General features: G+C 53.9%; 1 protein-coding gene and 1 pseudogene across 1 annotated transcript; one reads left to right on the top strand and one right to left on the bottom strand.

The window, feature by feature from the left end:
• The window catches only part of LOC118700807 (zinc finger protein 850-like), a 105,714-nt pseudogene that overhangs the window by 61,661 nt on the left and 20,199 nt on the right, over positions 1-23,854 (bottom strand).
• Positions 1,774-5,320, top strand: LOC118700790 (zinc finger protein 436-like). Its single transcript, XM_036405370.2, has 3 exons — positions 1,774-2,153; positions 3,218-3,299; positions 3,486-5,320. Exons 1-3 carry the CDS (start codon positions 2,061-2,063, stop codon positions 4,730-4,732), a joined length of 1,422 nt encoding a protein of 473 aa, XP_036261263.1. The 5' UTR covers positions 1,774-2,060; the 3' UTR covers positions 4,733-5,320.

Raw genomic sequence — 23,854 nt, forward strand, 5'->3', positions numbered from 1 at the left:
CAATTAATGTCTCTAATTTTGAACTGTTTTGCCCATGATGGCATTTGCTGAGCGATCTGTCCCAGTCCTTAACCCATGAAGACTTCATTCTATTTTCTCTCTCCTCTTCATCTCTGGAGGGGAATGAGAGCAGCTTTGGTGGGTGCCTGACATCCATCTCTGCTCCTTGTGATGTCACAGGCCCTATGAGTGTCCCGAGTGTGGGAAGAGCTTCTGCCAGAGCTCAGCCTTGACCCAACACCAATGGAGGCACCACTAAGGAAAGCCCTATAAGTGCCCTGAGTGCAGGAAGAGCTCCGTGCACTGCTCCAGCTCCATCCCCCATGGGACAGTCCACGCTGGATGATCCCCAGTGACCTGAGGTGGGCAGAGCCCCGGTGATCCTTGGTGCTGGTGATCCATTTTGGGAAGACACCTGCCTGGGGGCTCCACTTCTTCCTGGCTCCCTGTACCCTTGATTTTAATTTCTCTTTGTTCTTTCAAAAAACCAAAAAACTGGGTAAAAATAAAGATGTTGACCTAAGGCAAGGATGGGGACATGGGGGAATCTTGCAGGGGATGTGGGGGACGCTGGGCTCGAGGGAGCTGAGGGTTCCTGGGAGGGACTTGGGGGTTACTCAGGCCCTTGGGCACCCCAAGCCGAGCAGCTCTGGCTGCACTGGGAGACCCTGGTGGAGGTTCTGGGGAAGCTGATCAAGGAGCCCCTGGCCCAGGACTGTCCCCATGTCCCCCTGTCTCAGTTCCTGGTGTCCCCTGTGCAGGATCCCTCTCTCCCTGTTTTCACCCCCCTCTCACCCACCCGTTCCCATGTCACCCTGCTCTGGGACACGTTGTGCTCCCATCCCAGCATGAATCCTATTCCCGGTCTCATTTCCTGTTTCTGTCCCATATTCCCTGTCCTGTTCCTATTCTTGGTCCCAATGCTCCTCTGAGATTTCCATTCCTGTATTCCCTGTCCTGTTCCCATATTCCCATTCCTGGTCCCATTACAGGTCCCTCTCCCATATTCCTGGTCCTAGTCCTGGTCCCTGTTCCCATTCATGTCCTTGTCCCCAGTCCCGTATTTCCTGTCCCTGTATCCATTCCCGATCCCAGTATTGGTCCCAGTCCGGTACTCCCAGTGCCATTGCTGAGGCTGCCTCTCGCGTGGGGCCCTGAGGGCTGCACAGCTTGGGCTGGCTGTGCCACACGAACCGTTCAGCCCTGCTGCTGTCCTTGGCCAGCTGCAGAGAGCACAAGGCTTTGGGCATTTCTCAGAGGCCCGCAGCTGGCCGGAGCAGCCCCTCCTGCCAGCAGCCGCTGGGCCTCAGAGCCCTCCCTCATGCTGGGGCCATGCAGGGGCCATGGGCCTGGAGGAGGCTCCTGTTCTTGAGCCAGGAGCGAGGCTGCAGCTCCCGCCTTTGGGCCCTGGGCCGCAGCAGCCCAGGGGAGGCCCAGCTGCAGAGCTCACAGCCGCTGCTGGGTTTCACTTGGACACTTTGGAGCACGAATCCCCAGCCCACATTCTCTCTGCGGTTGCTGTTTCTGTATTCCCCATGCTGTTCCCATATTCCCATCCCAGGTCCCATTCCCGCTCCCTGTCCCCTCTCTCCGGACGCCATCGCCCCAGCCCCCCTGGCCCCTTCCCGGCGTTCCCGGGCCCCCCCCGCCCCCCCCGACCCTCACATAACCGAGCAAAGCCCACCCTGCTCCCGCCCACCAATCCCAGCGCACAATCGCTTTTGTATTTGCATAACCACACCCCTCGATTTGATCCCGCCCACCGCCGGCCGTAGCCATGTCCGGGTTTCCAGTTCCCTCCCAGTCCCGCTGTTACTGGGAGCACTGGGAGGGAACGCCGCTCCCCATTCCTTCCCGGCGCTCTCCGTGTCTCTCCCGGTGCTCTCCCTATTGTGCCCGGTGCTCCCAGTATCACTCCCAGTGCCGCGCGTGACGCGGTTGTTTCGGAACCCCCCTCAGGGCAGAGCGCGGCTGCTTCTGGGTGAAGGCGCTGCCCGGGTCGGGCTGGGACGGAGGAGGAGCGGGAGGAAGAGGAGGGAGACAGGAACAAGAGAAGGAAGATGAGCACCCCCAACACCACGGGATTCCTCCGCCCGCACGCTCAGGCCACCGCTCCCCCGGCTTCTGCTGCATCGCCCCCCCGGAACCCGCAGGTGAGTGAGGAGGGCGAGCTGGCCCCAAATCCATCGGCGGGGGGCGGGGGCGCTCCGGGAGGATTTTTTTGTGCGACAGGGAATGTTTGGGTCTTGCAGGACTCCAAACCTGGGCCGGAAATGACCCTGCACGGATCTTGGGGGGGTCCCACTTTACGATCACCCCGGGCCGTCAGAGAGGAGGGGATATCGGGTTTGGGGATCCCCGAGAGAGCCGGAGGGGAATGCAAGAGCCCTGGAGCGGGGAGAGCGCAGAGGGGCGATCCCGGAGCCGGGGGACAAACCGGCTGCCTGGAGGGGTGGGGGAGGCTGGGGATGAGCGGGCTCCGGGTCCCCCGAGGCTGAAAGGGGCGCTGACTTCTCCAGCTGCACTTGGGCAGCGGGACCATCAAACCCAACGCACTCAACTCTTGTTTTCCCCCTGTTATAAATGATCAACGAGAAAGCCAAATTAATAAATGAGAAAGTTTTTATTTTCGCGACCAGAAATACGGTCCTCAAAAAGCCACAGTCAAAGAGACGGCGTCGAGCCCAGGTCGGCTCTGGGTGAACCTGGATCCGACCTCTATCACATCAGATCTCCCTCTGTTCACAGATGCCGTCTCCGTCGGGGCTGTTTTTTGTATTTTTTTCTGCCTGAGGCAGGGGTGCCCCAATTTCTTGTCACCCTGCATATGTATGAAGTTTCTTTTTACTGTGCAGGGCTGGACAATTGCTATTTCTTGGGCGGTGGCGGGCGCTGATCATGTCAGGAGAAGTCGTGTATTCAAATATATGTTTTTGAGACTTCGGTTATCCTGACTGATGATGCTTATCAAGTACTGATCCTCCCTTGGTGTTCCCGGGGAAGCCCATCTCCACACCAGCCACGTTTTTTATTTGCTAACAAGGCATTCTTTTCCTGCTGCCACCAGGAGTATCACAACTTCAGTGAGGTAATCTGTCTCTAGGGTTTCCGTGGTCAGAGGCTCATTGGATGTTTAATTTCTTTTACAATTTTATTTTTATACATTTTCCTCCTACTCATGAATTACTTTACCTTACATATTACACCTCCAAACCAGGATTTCCCATTCCAAAACCTTGGTCCAATGCAGGAGGAAGAGGAGGCCATGAGGAAGAAGATGGCCTTGGAGCCCCAGGCAGGTGAGGAGGAAGTCAGTGCCCCTTTCCCCCTCTCTCCTGCTCCATCTCCCAGCCCAGCACGGCCCCCGGCTGCAGGACAACCCTGCTGCCAAAGCTGTCCTGCTGGGGATGCACTGGGGGGATCTCCTTGCCCTGCCCTGTGGCACGGAGGCAAATCCCACCCTCTCCTTGTCCTTCCTCCCCCAGACAAGGAGCTGAAAATGGAGACCAGGGAGGAGAAATCCCCACAGCAGAACCTCGTGGAAGAGGCTGTTTTGTGCAGCTCCACAGCGCAGGAATCCAACGGGGAGGAAAAGCCCCGGAGATCCCACACAGGGAGGGGCTGCAAACGCAGATCACAGGGATCTGAGGAGGAAAGACCCACCCGAGGCTGGGGAGGTGGCCAGAGTTTGGAGCTGGACATCCATGATCAGCTTCAGGATGGGGAGAAGCCCCACAAGTGCTCAGAATGTAGGAAGAGCTTCAAGATCAGATCCGAGCTGATCCGCCATTGGAGAATCCACACAGGGGAACAAACCTACATATGTGGGGAGTGTGGGAAGAGCTTCAGGACGAACTCTGAACTGACCATCCACCAGAGAAACCACACCAGGGAACGTCCTTATGAGTGTGATAAATGCAGGAAGAGGTTTCAGATGAGTTCCTGTCTCGTCAGGCATCAGCGGAGTCACACAGATGAGAGGCCCTTCTGCTGCCCCCATTGTACAAAGACCTTCAAGGACAAATTTGTCCTCGTCACCCACCTGCGCATCCACAGTGGGGAGAGGCCCTATGAGTGTCCTGAGTGTGGAAAGAGCTTCACCCAGAGCTCCACCCTGACTGCCCACCTGAGGACCCACACGGGGGAACGACCCTACGAGTGTGCAGAGTGTGGGAAGAGCTTCAGGACAAGCTCTGAACTGACCATCCACCAGAGAAAACACACTGGGGAACGTCCCTATGAGTGTGAGGAGTGTGGGCAGAGCTTCCAGAAGAGCTGCCACCTGACCCGGCACATGGGAATCCACATAGGACAATGGCCCTTCAAGTGTGGGCAGTGTGGGAAGAGCTTGAGGTCGAGGTCTGAACTGATTGTCCACCAGCGAAGCCACACGGGGGAACGGCCCTTCGAGTGTGGGGAGTGTGGGAAGAGCTTCATGTCAAAGTCCCACCTGATTGGCCACCAGAGGATCCACACCGGGGAGAGGCCCTATGAGTGTGATAAATGCAAGAAGACATTTCCAATCAGCTCTAGTCTCATTCTGCACCAGCAGCTTCACACAGATGAGAGGCCCTTCCGCTGCCCTGACTGCGGGAAGGGCTTCACCCGCAACTGCAATCTCGTCACCCACCAGCGCATCCACACCAGCGAGAGGCACTACGAGTGTCCTGAGTGTGGGAAGAGCTTCTCAGAGAAGTCTGCCTTGACCAGACACCAACGGAGCCACCATTAAAGGAAGCCCTTTGAGTGCCCTGAGGGCAGGAAGAGCTTCCTGTGCTGCTCCAGCTCCATCCCCCAAGGGAAGATCCATGTTGGATGATCCCCAGTGACCCCTGGTGATCCATGGTGCCAGTGATCCGTGTTGGGAAGACACCTGGCTGGGGGCTCCACATCCTCTTGGCTCCCCATGGGCACCTGCACACATTCACAGCCCAACATCAGAAATCTGTGGAAGAATGAGTGGATGAACAGGGCCATAGATCCCTGGAAATGTTGTACAAGCAAACCCCATGTTAGCTTAGCATAAGTAGGCCACATGCCGTGATAGGGAGATTGCAAAATATGCTGCATCATGTTAACAAGGACGAAAGGGCAAGGACAGTGATGAGAACAAGGAAGAAATATTGTTTTGCGGTCTAAAAATAGGGAAGTAAAAGCGATGAGAATGGGGAAGAACCCTGTGTTAGAAACTACAAAGTAGGGGGAATATGTAAATGTAACCTTTTGCTTTAAACCAATGAACGACAAGTATGCATAATTACTGGAAACAATATAAAAGTACCGTTGTACTTGAAATAAATGAAGCTTGCTTTACCAATCATATTGATTGACTGCTTGTCTTCCCTCACTGCCTGCAGAAATCCATTGTGGAGAGCAGATTTGTCAACTTCTGACCCCAGAAAAATCTCCCTTTTTGCATCTTCTGGTGGCATCAAGCAACATTGAATGGCCTTGGAGATATTCTCCAACATAAATCTATCATTTTAATTCTCTGTGGCCTGCAGGCATCTTCCACAGCCCAGAAGGGACGGACTGGGGCAAAAGCCCTGATTTTGGAGAGAGTTGGGTGGAAACCCCTCCAAAAAAGGTTCTTCCCACCCACCCAAGTATGTGGATGTTCTGCTAGCAGGGACACGTAAATCCTTTTTGGCCTTGAAATGTTTTGGCCTTTGAAAAGCCTGAAACTAAGGTAAAAATAAACACCTTGAACTAAGGCATAGATGGGGACATGTGAGAACATGGGAAACATGGATGGGGACATGAACTAGGACAGCATCAGTGCCACCACCTGTGCCCCCACAGTGCTACCAGAACCTTTATCTTGGCCATGGCCAAGTGCTGTCCAGTGCAGTTCCTGCCATCACGTCTCCACTGTCACCACTGAGGTGTCCCAGCTGAATGTCATCCCTCTACCAGGGCAGGATGGTGAACTTGTTCAGCTGGTGACAAGTGGCCTGGAAGTGAGTGACAGACACCAGGGTGTCCCAGGGCCACTGGGCTCAGGGGATTCCAACTGCCCCTGGGGACAGGGTAAGGGTCAGTGTCTCCCACGGATGTGGATATTGACAGCCTGGTCAGAGAGAAAGTCAGATAAACTTTCCCAGGCATTGTCCTGGGGAGTTTTGAGAATGCTCAGAGAAAAAACTAAAAACAATTTCTAATCTTTGCAGCTGGTGTTGTAACTTTTAAGATGTTTACAAGAGGGGTGGTTTGTAATTAGCCAATGGTGTGAGGGGTGTTGATTAATGACCACTTAGGTCAAATTCTATCGTAACTGTCTATAAAGGGAATGCGGTTTTCTAATAAAGTTTGCATTGCCTCCTGAAGACCTAGAGTCTATGTGTGGCTTCAGTCAGCTGTCCCTAATACAACAGCAACATGTGGAGTCATGTGGCCCCACACTGGGTGTCACCAGAAGTGTCCTGGTGGTCACCACAGGTGTGGTGACATTGCCCCCTGATATGTGTCCTGGTGGCATTGTGTCCCATCCCCTCTGTCCCCATTCCCCACCGTGGCTCCCTGTCTGCCCTCTGTGTGTCCCTGTCACCTCTCTCAGTGTCCCTGTCCTCCCTGTGAGTCGCTGTCCCCATCTCTCCTATGTCTTCCTGTACCCTTCTGTGTGTCCCTGTCCCCTTCCCCTGGCAGGCCCAAAGTCCCCAAGGTCCTGGGGTCCTCAAGGTGTCTTCGTGTCCCTCAGGATGCTCCCATGACTGCTCCTGGTTCTGAGCATCTGCATCCACCCCAGCACAGGTAGGGACACCCCACAACACCCTGTGACACCCAACAACATCTGACGACACCCTTTGTCCACTGATTTTGGGTACTCCCCCCCCACTTTGGGACCTTTTCCCCTCTTTTGTATCCTTTCCCCCTCTTTTGGGTTCCCTCTCCCCGTTTTGTGTCATCTCCTCCCTATTTTGGGTCCTTTCCCCATTTTGGGTCACTGCCCCCCTATTTAGGGTCTGTTCCTCCCTATTTTGGATCCTTTCTTGTTGTTGTTCTATTTCTAGAGTCCCATACTGTTGTATTGTTGTTCTATTTCTAGAGTCCGATACTGTTGTTATCAGATTTCTAAAGTTCCATACCTCCTCAGTGCATTCTTATGGTTGCAGATCTTCACAGCACAGACTCCTCCTTCTGCATGTTGTTCTTTCTCAGTTCAGGGCTCCTTCAAGGCTCTCCCTGACTGGCTAACCCGCCCCCTTTTATCCCAGTTATCTTCATTACTCACAGCTGCAGCCCAATTAAGGACATGGCAGCTGCAGCCCATCAAGGGCAATCAGGACCTCCCGGGGCAAAGCCTCTATACAGATATTCAAGTACAATACTTCAATTTTGCTAGGACTCAAAGGCCACCTCTACTATACCTTTTTCAACCTTTCCCCCAATTTTGGGCACCCTCCCCATTAATTGTGCCAAATTTTTGGGTGCATCCCACCCTCCAACACCCTCTCCAGCCCTTAACCCCTTTTCACCCCCCACACCCAGGCATGTCCCCAGCTGTGTCCCCAACTGTCCCCCTGTCTCGGCTTGAAAAGACATGTGTCTGCTAAGGAAGGCAGGAGCCTCCCCTAAACTGGAAATTGTAAATCCCCTCCCTCTGAATTGTTATAAATTTGAAATTAAGGGGGGAGGCTCTCAGGCAAAGATATGGAAGCAGGAATAACAGTTCTTTAATAGGGAAGAAAATTTAAAAAAATAAAATAAACAATGCAGTAATACAAAACAATGCTGATAGAGTCAGAGCTCAACCTGACACCATGTTGGTCAGGGTGTTGGCAGCAATCCAATTGGAATTGTGGCTGCAGTCCTCCTGGAGTGGCAGATGTGGTTCTGTTGGAGCAGGGATCCTGTAGAAGGGTGTAGTCTTCCTCTGAAGATCCAGTGGAAAAGGCAGCTGCTCCTCTGGGAATCCAGTGGCTGTTCTGGTGTCCCAAAATCTCAGATTATATCCTGTCAGGAATGCTTGGCTCCTCCCTCTGGGCAGAGCATCTCACAATGGCATGCTGTAATTTTTATCATTCATGCAGTGACATTCAATAGCCTATTAACAGGAGATGTTTCCCTGGAGGGAGCATTGGTTTGTGAAAGACATATGGCTAGGTGGCTCTGGCTGTGTTGGGAGACCCTGGCGGAGGTTCTGGGGCAGATGATCAAGGAGCCCCTGCCCTGGAACTATCCCCATGTACCTCCATCCTGCTTCCTGGTGTCCCCTGTCCAGAATTCCCCTCTTGCTGCTTTTACCCCTTTCTTAGGTTGAAAATGTGTGTGTGTATTGACTGTGGACTTTCGTGGCTTGAATGAAGTGACTCCAACGCTGAGCGCTGCTGTGCCGGACATGCTGGAACTCCAGGAAGAGCTGGAGTCCAAGGCAGCAGAGTGGTACGCCACTATAGACATTGCCAATGCATTTTTCTCCATTCCGCTGGCAGCAGAATGCAGGTCTCAGTTTGCCTTCACATGGAGGGGAGTGCAGTACACCTGGAACCGACTGCCCCAGGGGTGGAAGCACAGCCCCATCATCTGCCATGGACTGATCCAGGCTGCACTGGAAAAGGGTGAGGCTCCAGAACACCTGCAGTACATCGATGGCATCATTGTGTGGGGGAACACGGCAATGGAAGTGTTTGAGAAAGGAGAGAGGATCATCCAGATTCTGCTAGAAGCCAGCTTTGCCATCAAAATGAGCACAGTCAAGGAACCTGCCTGAGAGATCCAGTTCCTGGGAGTGAGGTGGCAAGATGGACAGTGTCAGATTCCCACTGAGGTCATCAACAAGATCACAGCAATGTCTCCACCAACCAGCAAGAAGGAAACACAAGCTTTCCTAGGCGCCATAGGCTTTTGGAGAATGCACATTCCTGAGTACAGTCAAATTGTGAGCCCTCTTTACCTCGTCACCCACAAAAAGAATGATTTACACTGGGGCCCTGAGCAGCAACAAACTTTTGCCCAGATTAAGCCGGAGATCGCTCATGTGGTAGCCCTTGGGCCTGATCAGGACGGGACCAGAGGTAAAGAATATGCTCTACTCTGCAGCTGGGAACCATGGCTTGTCCTGGAGCCTTTGGCAGAAGGTGCCTGGGGAGACTTGAGGCCGACCACTGGGATTCTGGAGCTGAAGCTACAGAGGGTCCAAAGCCATCTACACTCCCACAGAGAAGGAAATCTTGGCTGCCTATGAAGGAGTCCAGGCTGCCTCAGAGGTGATTGGCATGGAAGCACAACTCCTCCTGGCACTCCGACTGCCGGTGCTGGGGTGGATGTTTAAAGGAAAGGTTCCCACCACGCCACTGATGCCACATGGAGCAAATGGATTGCTCTCATCACACAGCGTGCCTGTATTGGAAACCTGAATCAGCCTGGGATTTTGGAGATAATTACAAACTGGCTGGAAGGTGAAAACTTTGATCTCACTGATGAGGAGGAGCAGGAACAAGTTACAAGGGCTGAAGAAGCTCCACCATTCAACCAACCACCAGGAGAGGAAACACGCTACGCTCTTTTCACTGATGGTTCCTGTCACATCATAGGGATGAACTGGATTTGGAAAGCAGCCATATGGAGCCCCACATGACAGGTTGCACAAGCTACCAAAGGAGAAGGTGGATCAAGTCAACTTGCTGAACTCAAGGTCATTCAACTGGCCCTAGATGTTGCTAAAAGAGAGAAGTGGCCAAAGCCCTACCTTTATACTGATTCATGGATAGTAGCCAATGCTCTGTGAGGTTGGCTGGAAAGGTGGAAAAAGGCCAACTGGCAGCATAGAGGAAAACCAATCTGGGCCGCTGATGAATGGAAAGACATTGCCCCTTGGCTAGAGAAGCTACCTGTGAAAGTCCATCACGTAGACACCCATGTCCCCAAGAGTCAGGCTTATGAGCCTGAAACAATGAGCAGGTAGACCAGGCTGCAAAGACAGGGGTGTCCAAGATAGACCTAGATTGGGAACACAAGGGAGAGTTATTCCTAGCTTGATGGGCCCATGATGCCTCAGTGTGGTGGTGTGTGATGTAACGTTGTTTGATTTGGTCTGGCTCATCCTGAATAGTTTCCCCCTCTTTTCCCTGGAAATCCCCAATTTCTTATCGTTATTTGTCTATCATGTTTCCCCTCCCCTATCCATCAGATGTGTCTTGTTGTCCCCACCCCTGGCCTTTGTCCATCACTCGGCAGCCCTGCCTTTCCTTCTAGAACCTTCTCCCCAGGGTGTCGAGTGATTGGGCAGGGGCAGGGACCCCTCCCCAGTTTTTTGCTGATTTGTCGGTTCCATGCGTTCATCAACCTATGTATCAGTTTTTTCATACCCTCATTTGCTGTCGTGTTGCCCCTCCCTGGCCCTCCCCCTTCCCTTATAAGCTGTCACTTGCCCTCAGTTCGGTGCTCAGTCCTTCTCCCTCCACCCTGCTTTTTCTCCCCCTTCGACCTTCCTCCAATAAACCTGCCAACCCTTCCTGAAGGCTGAGTCCTCCTTTCCTTGCCTGCGCCTCCCTGCGTCTGCCGCCCTCCTTTGCTCTCGCATCGTGGATCTCTTCGGGACCCATAGGCGCGATAGGAGCTCCGGGCTCCTCAAGCGCCCCTTCGCCGCTGATCGGGGCTGAACGTGAGCCGGGCAAACTCATCACCCCAGCACCGCAGCAGTTTGGCGCCCAACGCGTGGCGTGAAGACCCCTGCATCTGAGGCAGTCTGCCGATCCTGAACACCGTTCGGAGGACTGCATCTCGGAACAGGAGTCCCGCGACGCGCGGGTTGGATTGCTCTAATCCTTTGGGCGACTCACCGCTCTCCGTGTAGCACGCCCTCGTTTCGGGAGGTGCGGTGCTCCGGAGAGAAGAAGGCGACACCCTCTCAGCGCACCCTAAAGAGGCCGCCTTCGGCGCAGGCAGCTCCCGCTAGCAGCAGCCTTGGTTCGTCCCCCTGACGGGTGAGTCTCTTGGCTGTGTTGTACAGCCCACCACCTGACCTCACGGAAAACCTGGCATAGGCATCCCGGTCCTCTCCTCGGCCAGTGGGAGGGGGAGGTCAGGGTCAGTGGGGACCCCGTTTAGTTTTATTTTAGATTCTTTTTGATTTTCCTGTTGCTAGCGGTAGAGCGAGTGGCTGACCCCTGCGTATTCCATCTGCAAATATGGGTGCTAAACTGTCGGCCACTCAGAAAGGGGTTTTTTACCAAGTTGTGGGTACCCTGGGGGGTGGGAATTATAAGTTTAATAAAAGGGAAGTTAAAAGTTTAGTCCGCTGGCTGACCCATACCTACCCCGATTTAAATGCCGAGTCAGTCCGGGATCCCAAATTCCTGAGGCGAGTCCAATCCCGCCTTCAGAGAGAGATCCAAGCTGGCGGCAAATCCTTTCAGAGCCATTTTTGTTTAATATCCCTTTTGATTTCTGCCCTCGCTGTTAAACCCTCCTCCCGGACCCAGCCAGCGGACCCCCAGTTATACCCCAGTTCTCCCCGTCCCCATGCACCTGCCCTTCGTTCCTCGCGCCCTCCCTCCCGAACCGAGTCCCTGCGGGGAGCAGCCCGCGACAGCCCCGCGCCAGGGAGTCACCCGTCCCTGAGTTCCTCGCGGGCGACTCGGTCCCCGAGCCTCCGAAGGTCTGGCCAACCTCCGGAGGAGACTGTTCCTGCTCCCTCTTTCCGCACCCCCTCGACCCCAGTTGTTAAACCCAAGGTTCGTTTCAGTTCTCCGCGGTCCCCTCGCCAAGATGGCGTCAAATCATCCCAAAATGGAGGGGACCGCGTGTTCAATCCTAAAAAACCCCCTTCTCCTTCCCAGAGTTCCCCCACTCCTTCCCGAGCCCCCCCCCCAAATCCCTCCCCTTCCCCCCTCGCGAGTTCCTCCCACGTCCCCTCCCCTTCCCCCTCCCCCCTTCTCCTCCCCCTTCTCCTCCCCCTCCTCCTCCGCCCCCTGCTCCCGAAACTCCTCCCCCTCCTCCCCCGCCTTCACCCCCTGCAACTCCTCCCCCTTCCCCTCCTCTCCCACCACCCCCCGCCTCCGCAACGACGTCATGTGGCCCCTCCCACAAGGGGAGGCACTTTGCTGCAGAACCCTCCCTCCAGTTCCCACGCCGGGGACCCTCCCTCCCCCGCTCCCGGTTCCCACGCCCTCCCTTCCGGTTCCCACGCTCTGGGGGCTAGCGGGGGGGGGGTCCCGAGCCGGGGACCGGAGCTGTCTGCAGTCCCATCAGCAGCCCCGGTCGTTTTTCATCCCGCGGGAGATGGGACGACCCTGGCTCAATGGGTCCCCTTCTCTCACTCGTCCATGAAGGAGCTGTGCAAAGCACAGAAGGAGTTCGGGAGGGACTCCGAATATTTTCGGGGACTCCTTCAGGCCGTCCTGGCGGAGTCGGTCATTACACCTGCCGACCTCCGCCGAGTCTTCCGCTGCCTCCTCAATTCCACCGAGCAAGTGCTCTGGGAGGCAGCGTGGAGAAAGGAAGCCTTGAAGGTGCTCCCGTCCCTATGGGATTCCCCGAACTCCCGGACGAGTGCAGACGGAGAGGTCATTTCCATTGACCATATGCTTGGGACGGGGAACTGGAGTGACGGAGCAACCCAAGCCAGGGCCATACCCGTGGAGGTCCTGCAGCAAACTGCCCGGGCGGCCGAGAAAGCTTTCTTGGGGTTGCGAGCGGCCACACCCCAGGTCCCATATGCCAAAGTCCTGCAGGGTGCCGAGGAACCATTCCTCGAGTTTGTGGAGCGGCTCCGAAAGTCCATTAACTATCAGGTTGAAGGAGAACACTTGCAAGCTGAGCTGTTAAAAGAGATGGCATTCCTCAATGCCAACTCGGCTTGCAAAGATGCAATCAACAGCCTCCCTCTGGAGCCAGCTCCCACCCTGCGGGACATGCTTTTGGTGTGTGGGAAAAAGGTATTAGTTCCATCAGGTACCGGACCACCACCTGCCGCAGCCTCCCGCCTGAAGACACCTTTTCGTCCTGCCGCCGCCGCCGTCGAGGAGCCCCCATTTACCACCGACGTCTGTCCCACTACCGCGCAGCCACTGCCACCAACATCAGCCCCGGTGCCCAAGCCTCCAGCCACACCGTGCCATCTGTGTGGGAAGCTGGGGCACTGGATGCCCGCATGTCCCCTCAAACAACAATTTTATGAGTTTAAAAAGTCCGTGCAGGGGACCCACGGGCAAACTGTTCAAAAAAACTAATTAAACAGCGCAGCGGCCCCCTGCGCCAGGACACAAATGCGGAGGCCTGTTCACACCATCCGTCCTGGCGGGAGAAGAGGGAGAACAGTGAGATAATGCCTCCAACTGGACTTGACCTTCATGCCGGACTGACACAAACACCACCTACTAATACTCATGCTCTTTCATCCTGTGTTTCCTCCCGTAGGTTGCAGCTTGCGGAACCATTACATCTCCGTTCCGCCGGTTTCCACCACGTTGCTGTCCTCCCGGAGGGTCTAACAAACTGGGAACGTCAAAGCCACAGTCTCCTCGTCCTAGGCGACACAAAGGCGACCCCACCAGAAGTGAGTATTGTCCCGAGCCTGCTTCCCGCTGGCTCGGAACAAATCTCACTCATGCTGCATTGTGTCCACCCCCCGCTCTTCCTACCGAAGGGGCAAATAATGGCCCAATTCTTTGTCGTGTCACCACCGTATGCTGTTTCCGATTTATCACCTCCGGAATTTCAATCGGCAACCCAGGCTCCAGACATACCCACAGTAGCCTGGGCTCAAACTCTTGGGCATGAAAAGCCCAAACTTATTTGTAAATTAAAAAAGGGGGGAGAGCAAGTCGCACTACGCGGCTTGCTGGACACAGGGGCAGACGTCACGGTTATTCCCTCTCGGATTGGCCGTCGCGTTGGGAATTGCAAAGCGTCCCTGGCCACATCAGAGGTGTAGGAGGGCTTCAATTGGCAAAACAATCGAAGAGCATCGTACAAATTACGGGGCCCGACGGACAATTGGCTTCTGTTCGTCCGTTTGTATTAGATTATACGGAACCCCTGTGGGGGAGGGATCTCTTGGCCCAGTGGGGAGCCCGAATTGACCTACCAGTGGCTCCCCAGGTTTTTCGGGCAGCGACCACTGCTGAGCGCCCCACCTGGAAGCTGGATTGGCTTTCGGATGAACCAGTACAGGTGGCGCAGTGGCCGCTAAACAAACAAAAATTAGCGGCGCTCAACGAGCTCGTGCAGGAACAACTACAGAAAGGGCATTTAGTAGAGTCCATGTCGCCTTGGAACTCTCCCATCTTTGTCATCAAAAGCCCAACAAAGACAAATGGCGACTCCTGCATGACCTCCGTCAAATTAATGCAGTTATTAAAGATATGGGACCCCTCCAACCAGGGATGCCGTCCCCTGCGATGCTCCCTAAAGATTGGAATTTGGCAGTTGTTGACATAAAAGATTGTTTTTTCCAAATTCCCCTACACCCTGATGACGCGCCGCGCTTCGCCTTCACGGTTCCATCCATCAACCGTGAAGCCCCAGGCAAGCGCTACCATTGGACAGTATTGCCACAAGGCTTAAAGTGCAGCCCGGTGATCTGCCAATGGTACGTCGCTTCCCTGCTGACCCCTGTTCGTGCAGCTGTGGAGTCAGCCGTCATCCATCATTATATGGATGACATTTTGATTTGTGCGCCAGACGACGATCTGTTGGCTCATGCGCTTGACCTGACAACCACTGCGTTGGTTGCTGCAGGGTTTGAGCTGGCGCAGGAAAAGATTCAAAGGATGCCACCCTGGCGGTACCTTGGCCTTGAAATTACCAAGCGGACCATTGTTCCGCAAAAATTGGCAATAAAAAGCAATATCCGAAGCCTAGCAGATGCCCACCAACTGTGTGGTTCTTTAAATTGGGTGAGACCTTGGTTGGGTATTCCCACGGAAGACCTAACCCCTCTCTTCAATTTGTTGAAGGGGGGAGAGGAGCTGAGTTCTCCCAGGACCCTCACCCCGGAGGCCAAAACCGCTCTGGAGAAAATTCAGAGTTTAATCTCGGCCAGGCAGGCCCACCGGTACCAACCGGGCCTGCCATTCCGTTTTATTGTTTTGGGAAAACTGCCACACCTTCACGGCATGCTCTTCCAGTGGGACGGAGTCATCGGGAAGAGCAAGGACCGCGGGGCGAAGGACCCTCTCTTGATCATAGAGTGGGTATTCCTGAGCCACCACAGGTCCAAGAGAATGACATCGCCACTGGAGCTGGTGGCTGACCTGATCCGGAAAGCGAGATCACGGATCAGGGAGCTGGCAGGTGAGGACTTGACGTGCATTCATCTTCCCATTAAATTTGGCACGGGCCACCTCAAATTAGCAATGTTTGAGAACGTCCTTCAAACGAATGAACTTTTACAATTAGCTTTGGACAGCTACACGGGCCAAATTACGATAGATCGGCCGGCCCATAAATTGTTTAATCAAGAATTTATTTTTACCATCAAGTCAGTACAGAGCAAGAGACCCCTCGATGCCCTGACCGTTTTCACTGACGCATCTGGAGCATCCCACAAGTCAGTGATGACTTGGCGGGACCCTCAAACTCAGCGGTGGGAGGCAGACATCTCTGTGGTGGAAGGATCGCCACAAGTGGCTGAGTTAGATGCAGTCGTCCGGGCTTTCGAGAGGTTCTCTGAGCCCTTCAATTTGGTAACTGATTCGGCATATGTAGCCGGTGTAGTGTCCAGAGCGGAGGGAGCAATCCTCCAGGACATCTCGAATGTTCGTCTTTTCGAGCTACTCTCCAAAATTGTAAATTTAGTCTCCCACCGAGAGCAGCCCTTCTACGTAATGCACGTAAGGTCGCACACCGACTTGCCGGGGTTCATTGCGGAGGGCAACAGGCGCGCTGATGCCCTTGCCGCTCCTGTTCAGGTGGCCCCGCTCCCTGATCGCTTCGGTCAGGCCAAACTAAGCCACCAGCTGTTCCACCAAAACGCGCCTGGCCTTGTTCGCCAGTTCAATCTGACGCGCGAACAGGCCAAAGCTATCGTGGCGACATGTCCCCAGTGCCAGTCCCACCAGCTTCCATCATTGGGCCTGGGGGCAAATCCTAGAGGACTTTCGAGCTGTGAAGTGTGGCAAACAGATGTCACTCATGTTCCCTCCTTTGGCCGGTTGAGCTTTGTTCATGTCTCGATAGACACTTTCTCCGGCGCGGTATTCGCCTCCGCCCACACGGGGGAAAGAGCAGCGGATGTCGAAAAACACCTACTTCAGGCATTTGCTGTTCTGGGCATCCCTAGGCTGCTCAAAACTGATAATGGGCCTGCGTACAAGTCCAGGGAACTGCGCCAGTTCCTGCAGCAATGGGGAATAGAACATCGAACAGGCATCCCCTATTCCCCGACCGGCCAAGCCATGGTAGAGAGGGCTCACCAAAGCCTTAAGAAAACTTTAGAACACCAGAAATCCACCACAAAGGTAGAGCCCCCCTCACATCAGACTCTCAAAGGCGATATTCACTTTGAATTTTTTGAACTGTTCCTTTGAGAGCCTGAACCCGCCCATGGTTAGACACTTCGGGAGCCACAACGCGCTGCAACCTACAGCCAAGCCTCCGGTCCTCATTAAGGACCCGGAGACTTGGCAGACCCAGGGGCCCTTTGACTTGGTGACCTGGGGGAGAGGGTACGCTTGCGTCCTCACTCCTTCTGGTCCCAAGTGGGTGCCCTCAAAGTGGGTTCGGCCTTTTGTGCCCAGGGAAGCGAAACACCGGGCGAAAGAGCAACAGGTCCGTGTCGCCAGTTGGAGGCGCCGAAGAAAGCCCCCTGACCCCCTTCTTCCGCCTATCTGTTTTTTATTCAGTGGTGAGCCAGAACCATTCGAATATTTAGTTCACGTTTCTTAAAACCCAGTTCTCCTTCCCTGATACCTCTTTTTAGTTTTTCAGGTATGGCACGGCCCCAGACACACCCAGTTGCCACCTACCTCCTTTGGGCCACGCTCACCACCAGCTGCTCTGCATGGACTCTCCCCCAGCCGAAACCTAATGTTTGGCGGACCCTCGCGGAAGCCCTGGGGCAAGATCACCTTTGCCTGAACACGGCGGCAGCAGAAGACCCGATGGCGTCTTGCCTCGTGGGGATCCCGCTCCCCCCTTCCCAGCTTCCCTCCCCTTTCAATTATATTTACTCCTTCAAAACCACCCCGAAATCCCCCACTGCCTTTTGGAACGCCTGGAGAGACCACCTCCGCTTACAACCTACTCTTGAGGTGAACCCTCCAGAGCTCCATTTGCTCGGCTCTGCACTTGCCCCAGTTTGCCTCATTTTCGATATATCCCCAGCCCCGGTAATCCTCTATATTTTAGAGAAGCCCCGGGTTCCCAACACCCCCCCTCTGCCTCACTCCGGTATTCACGCTCTCTGACCCTGTTGAACCCCTCCAATGCCTCCTATCTCCCGAACCAATGGTGCAAACGCATTGAAAAAATCCCTCTAGCCACCTCCCCGAATGACAAAGCAGTGACCCTTCCCCATGGTTTGTTCTTAATTTGCGGAAACCGAGCTTGGGCGGGAATCCCATCTAATCCTATCGGGGGACCATGTGCATTAGGCCGGCTGTCCCTGTTTACACCCAACCTGACCCATATTATGGATTGGCAAAATAAAAGCGCAAGCCTCAACTCGACCTTCAATTCGGTACGTACCAAAAGAGATCTAAAGAATCTAGATGAAGGCTGCGACTCTGTGATTGAACATTGGGACCGTACAAAAGCGACTGCCCTCACAGTTTTACTCCCTTGGGTAGCGATCGCTAAGTCACTAGGCGAATTGGGCCGCCTAGAGTGTTGGGTTGTAAAACAGGCCAATCTTACGTCAGCCGCCCTAACGGACCTCCTTTATGATGAGAAAGTCACGAGGCAAGCCACGCTCCAAAACAGAGCCGCCATCGATTTCCTCCTCCTGTTACACCAGCACAAGTGCGAGGAGTTTGAAGGTCTCTGCTGCCTCAACCTCTCATCCAGGGCTGAAGACGCGAGAGTCTCCATTGAGCGCATGCAAAATCATCTTGAAAATATTAAAGCGCAAACTACCGACTGGCTGGGGGACATGTTCCGCGGGTGGGGTTTTCAAACTGGGTAGTGGCCATCCTGAAGCCAATCGTTTATTTATGTTTTTCACTTATATTTGTGTTACTCGCTGCCTCAATACTATGGAAAGTACTGAAAAACTTTATTAACCGAGCCCTCTCCTCTCCGGAAGTCCTCCGACTCCAAGCACCCCCTAACTCACCAGAAGAAAACTCTTGGGAGGACCCTGACGAAGGAGACAGCATGGAGCCTGTAGACCAAGAACTGCCCTATGAGGACAGCGAATTCGAACCTTGAGAACATAAACTGAGATACTTATAATAAGTTAGTCCCCCCGTCCCCCCTTTCCTTTTTTTTGTTGTTTGCGAAAGGGGGAGATGTGGTGGTGTGTGATGTAACGTTGTTTGATTTGGTCTGGCTCATCCTGAATAGTTTCCCCCTCTTTTCCCTGGAAATCCCCAATTTCTTATCGTTATTTGTCTATCATGTTTCCCCTCCCCTATCCATCAGATGTGTCTTGTTGTCCCCACCCCTGGCCTTTGTCCATCACTCGGCAGCCCTGCCTTTCCTTCTAGAACCTTCTCCCCAGGGTGTCGAGTGATTGGGCAGGGGCAGGGACCCCTCCCCAGTTTTTTGCTGATTTGTCGGTTCCATGCGTTCATCAACCTATGTATCAGTTTTTTCATACCCTCATTTGCTGTCGTGTTGCCCTCCCTGGCCCTCCCCCTTCCCTTATAAGCTGTCACTTGCCCTCAGTTCGGTGCTCAGTCCTTCTCCCTCCACCCTGCTTTTTCTCCCCCTTCGACCTTCCTCCAATAAACCTGCCAACCCTTCCTGAAGGCTGAGTCCTCCTTTCCTTGCCTGCGCCTCCCTGCGTCTGCCGCCCTCCTTTGCTCTCGCATCGTGGATCTCTTCGGGACCCATAGGCGCGATAGGAGCTCCGGGCTCCTCAAGCGCCCCTTCGCCGCTGATCGGGGCTGAACGTGAGCCGGCAAACTCATCACCCCAGCACCGCAGCACCTCAGGCCATCAGCGCAGAGACGCCACCTCTAAGAGACGAGGGTGGATTTAACCATGGACAGTGTTTCTCTAGGTTCTCCATGACTGTGAGACGTGTGCTGCCATCAAGCAGGCCAAGCCAGTGAAGCCCCTAAGGTATGGCAGGCGGTGGTTCAAATATAAATGTGGGGAGGCCTGGCAGATTGACTGCATCACACTGCCCCAGACATGCCAAGGCAAGCGCTACGTGCTGACCATGGTGGAAGCCACCACTGGATGGTTGGATACCTACCCTGTGCCTCATGCTGCTGCCTGGAACACCATCCTGGGCCTGGAAAAGCAAATCCTGTGGAAACATGTCACTCCTGAGAGAATTGAGTTGGACAATGGGACCCATTTCAAGAACAGCCTTACAAACACCCAGGCCAGAGAACATAGTATTGAATGGATAGATCATATCCCTTATCATGCAGCAGCTGCCAAGAAAGTTGAACAGTAAAATGGACTATTTTAGACTACGCATTTTATGACTGGCTTTTTGCAAATATTAAAATGAATATTATATGTGTTATGTTCAAAAGTTTTGCTATATCAATTTTCTTAAGTGGTGTGTTAAATATAGTTTTAGTTTATGACATAATAGAAACTATGCTGTGTAATATGTAAGTGTCTATGTAAGACACTTTTTTAAAGAGAGGAATGAGGTACTTGCACCGAGATAGCAGCCACAGGACACCTAAATCTTTCAGAGAAAAAGAATTAATTGCTCCCTTATCAGAAGAAATTAACTTCTCCTGCCTCGCTCAGCCCTGAAGACGCTGTCAGGATCCAGAGGAAGAAGAAGTGACACTGACCAGACAGAATCCTGTGTTTGAATGGAATTTATGCATCATGTATAGATGTATGAATATGCAACAGGCTGTTGCTTTTAAGGGTTATTCCTCTGTAATGTGGGTCCTTTTTCGGGCTTTTTTTGCCCAGAAAGAGGCACCTGAAATATCCGTAACCCTTTGTTTTTATTGTCTTGTATTGTCCTAATCCAAATTGTCCGAATTTTATTACTCTAATTATATTACTATTTTTATAACCATTTTATTACTATTAAACTTTTAAAATTTTTTTATGAGTGATTGGTGTTTTTAACAGACCCCATGGAGGGACCCCCCACTGGACCAGGGAAGGAATTCTTGTCCCTGAGGCAGAAACAGTGGCAGGAACTGACCATGACTCCCATCCCCTCTCCCTGCCCCGCTGGGCAGCACAGGGAGGGAGTCGGGAATAAAGTGAAGTCCATGAAGGACAAAGAGGTCAGGAGAAGGTTCTTTTCAGGTTTATTTCACTCCTCGTTCTGCTGCTCTGATTCACTCAGTCCCAAATCCAATTCATTTTCCCACCTCGGGGCTGTTGTGCCTGTGATGGTGATCCCTGAGTGACCTCTCTCTTCCCTTATCTGCGGGGGACAGGGGAGCAGGGGTGCAAGGGGCTATTGGTGCAAGATGAGGGGGGTCAGGGCAGTCTTAGTGCCAGGCATGGATGTGCAGGGGGAGAGGGGGTTCAGACCTGGATATGGTAGTAAAAGAAGGTCCCAGTACCAGGAATGGGGATCAAGCAGTGTCTTAGGTTGGAAATGGGGGTGTGTATTCTATTCCTATCTGTTAGAGGTGGGGCAGTTATCTTCTGTTAACTGGGCAGGGTTTTGTACCTCTTCCACAACCAATGTTCCCCCTGGAAAATGTCTTCTGTTAACGAGCCATTGAGCCTCAATGCCTGACTGATGAACCTACATCATCCCACTGTGAGAAGCTCTGCCCTGAGGGAGGAGCCAAGCATTCCTAACTGGATATAATCTGAGATCTGGAAGACCACCATCAGCCTTTTCCTCTGGATTCCCAGAGGAGCATCCCTTTCCTGCTGCATCCCAGAGGAAGACCAGGCCCATCTACAGCACCACTGGATCTTCAGAGAAAGACTACGCGCTTCTACAGGATCACTGCTTCAACAGAACCACACCTGCCACTCCAGGAGGACTGCAGCCACCATTTCAATTGGGCTGCTATCAACACCCTGACCAACAGGGTGTCAGGTCGTATTCTGCCAGTGTTGTTTTGTATTACTGCGTTGTTTATTTTATTTTTTAAAATTTTCTTCCCTAATAAAAGTTATTCCCCCTCCCATATCTTTGCTTGAGAGCCCCTTTATTTCAAAATTATAACAATTTGGAGAGAGGGTTTTACATTTTCTATTTCAGGGAAGGCTCCTGCCTTCCTCAGCAGACACCTGTCTTTTCAAACCAAGATAAGTGGTCTCGTTGTCAGGGAACAGAGGGGACAGTGGGATCCCGGGCCTGGAAATTGAGTTCCAGGGGTGTCCTGTGGCACAGAAATAGTGAATCGGGGTTTCCTGTATGGGAAATGTGGGTTCAGGGAAATTTCCTCCCTGGAATGGACATTCAGAGGGGTTGTAGTGCCCGCAAATGGAGGTTCAGAGAGGTGCTGATGCCCAGAAACGGGGGTTTAGGGATGTACTCGTGCCTGATAAGAAGTAACAGGGGATCCCAGCGCTGGCCAGGGGGGGCAGTGAGTCATAGTACCCAGGAATGGTGGTTCAGGGGGGTTCAGCGTGGTCCTGGGCCAGATAAAGAACATGGGGTCCTGGTGCTGGGGAAGGGATTCAGGGAGGTCACAGTATGCAGGAATGGGGGTGGATGCTGTCTAGTGCCCGGAAATGGAAGTTCAGGGGGTTCCCAGTGCCCGGAAATTGCGGTTCGGGGGATTCCGGCTGTCGAGGTCCCTCTCACCGCCCCCCCCCAAGCCCCCCAGGAGCGCCCCCAGCCCCAGCGCTGGAGCCAATCCGCTGCTCCGCTACGGCCCCGCCCCCAGAGCCGCCATTAACGCTGCTCTTTCCTGCCCGCCAATGGTATACCGAGGATTCTGTGACGTCACCGGTCTCCGGGCAGATCGCGGCGGCGCAGAGCGGGGAACGCGGAACCGAAGGTGCCCGAAGGAGCGCAGGGGGAGGGGACGGGGGAATTCCAGGGAATTCCCCAGGATCCCCCCTGGCATCTCCCGGGACCCTCCTCGGCCGTGCTGAACTCGCTGGACCTGCGCTCAAACTCTGCCTGGAGCCCGCTGGCAGAGCAGGACTGGGCGCTGGGACCCCGATCCCTGATCCACAGTCTCCTTCTCTCTCTCCTCTGTTCTCTCCCTTTCCTCCAGGTGATCATAAATCCCAGAGCAGCTGCAGAGCCCCGTGCCCAGGCGGGTTTCCCAGCAAAGGGAGACCTGGGGCTGAGGTGCCCCGGGCTGGCCGGGAATGGGGCTCCGGGGGTCCCCGGGCTCACGGAAACGGGGATCCAGGGGCTGCCAGAGGAGGAGAGCTGGAAAAGGGGTGCAGGGGGTGTCGGTGCAGGATAAGGGGGTGCAGGGGATCCCGCAGCTGGGCAAGGAGATGTGGGGGCGTCCCAGTGCCCAGGAATGGGGATTCAAGGAGGTCCCAGGGGGAGCAGGAGCTGGGTCAGGACTCTGGGGAGAGAAAAGGGGGTGTCCCCAGCATGGGGGCACATGGGGGAGTCACAAGCGCTCCCGAGGGGACAGGACCCCCAGGGATCCCCCTCACCTTCTCCCGTAGTGGAGGCCGAGCCCCAGCCAAGGCAGACAAAGCCCAACACGAAGCCCCCGAGCCCCGGCAGCACCTTGGGTGTGGGTGTGACAGGCTGGTCAGAGAGCGAGAAAACCAGGTAAGTTTTTTCACAGCTGACTTGTGAGACTTTTAGGGAGTTGTAGGGACACGATGATAGCTTGTTATTATAAACAACCTGCAGGTGGTGTTTTCCTACTCTCTGTTTTCCTGTTTTTCTCAAGGATTGTTTATAAGAAAGGTGTTTTTGTTAATTAGCCAGACAGGTGAAATGTATTGATTGATTGACCAATCTGGTCTGAATGTATCGGCACAGTCTATAAAAAGAGAGAATTTTCATATTAAAACTACTGCTGTGCAAAGCAGCCTTCTTGTGAGTCTGTGCCGCTTCCTTACTCAGCAGTGACACTTGGGGGGCGTCCAGCAGCACTCCGGGCCGGAGGGGCAGGATCCGGGAAACGGCGGTGGCTGCTGGGAAGGGACTGGCATGGACTGGGACAGGCTGGGATACACTGGGTATACACCGGGATACACTGGGATACACTGGGATACATCAGGATACACCAGGACTGGGACCCACTGGGAGCAGGATCAGGGCACACTGGAACCAGCAGGACCAGAGCTTGGGCAACAGGGATCATAGTGGGACCAACTGGCATTGCCTGGTACTGACTGGGATCATACTGGTGGAAACTGGAACCTTACTGGGACACGTGGCTGTGACTATGAGTATGCTGAGGGCAACTGGGATATACTGGGAGTGTCTGTAACCAGACTTAGGGTGACTGGGAACGCACTGAGAGCGACTGGCAGTGACCGGGTCTACACTGGGAGCAACTGGGATTGACTGGGACCATGCTCAGAGAGATTGGATCCCACTGGATCATACTTGGAATGACTGGGTCTGTGCTGGTGGCAACTGAGGTCATAGTGGGATCATACTGGAAGTGACTAGGAGCAGGCTGAGGGCAACTGGGACCATATTGGGGCAACTGAGACATACAGTGAGTGACAGGAATCATGCTGGAGGTGACTGGGGTGACTGTGAGCAACTGGAATCATGCTGGAAGCTACTGGGAGTGAGTGGAGACACACTGGGGAACTGGGATATACTGGGAGTGATGGGGAGTGACTGGGATCACAGGAACCATAAAGGAAGTTACTGGAGTAATACTGTGAGTATCTGGGAGTGACTTGGGATGGT

Source organism: Molothrus ater, chromosome 37, assembly GCF_012460135.2.
Source record: "Molothrus ater isolate BHLD 08-10-18 breed brown headed cowbird chromosome 37, BPBGC_Mater_1.1, whole genome shotgun sequence".
NCBI lineage: Eukaryota > Metazoa > Chordata > Aves > Passeriformes > Icteridae > Molothrus > Molothrus ater.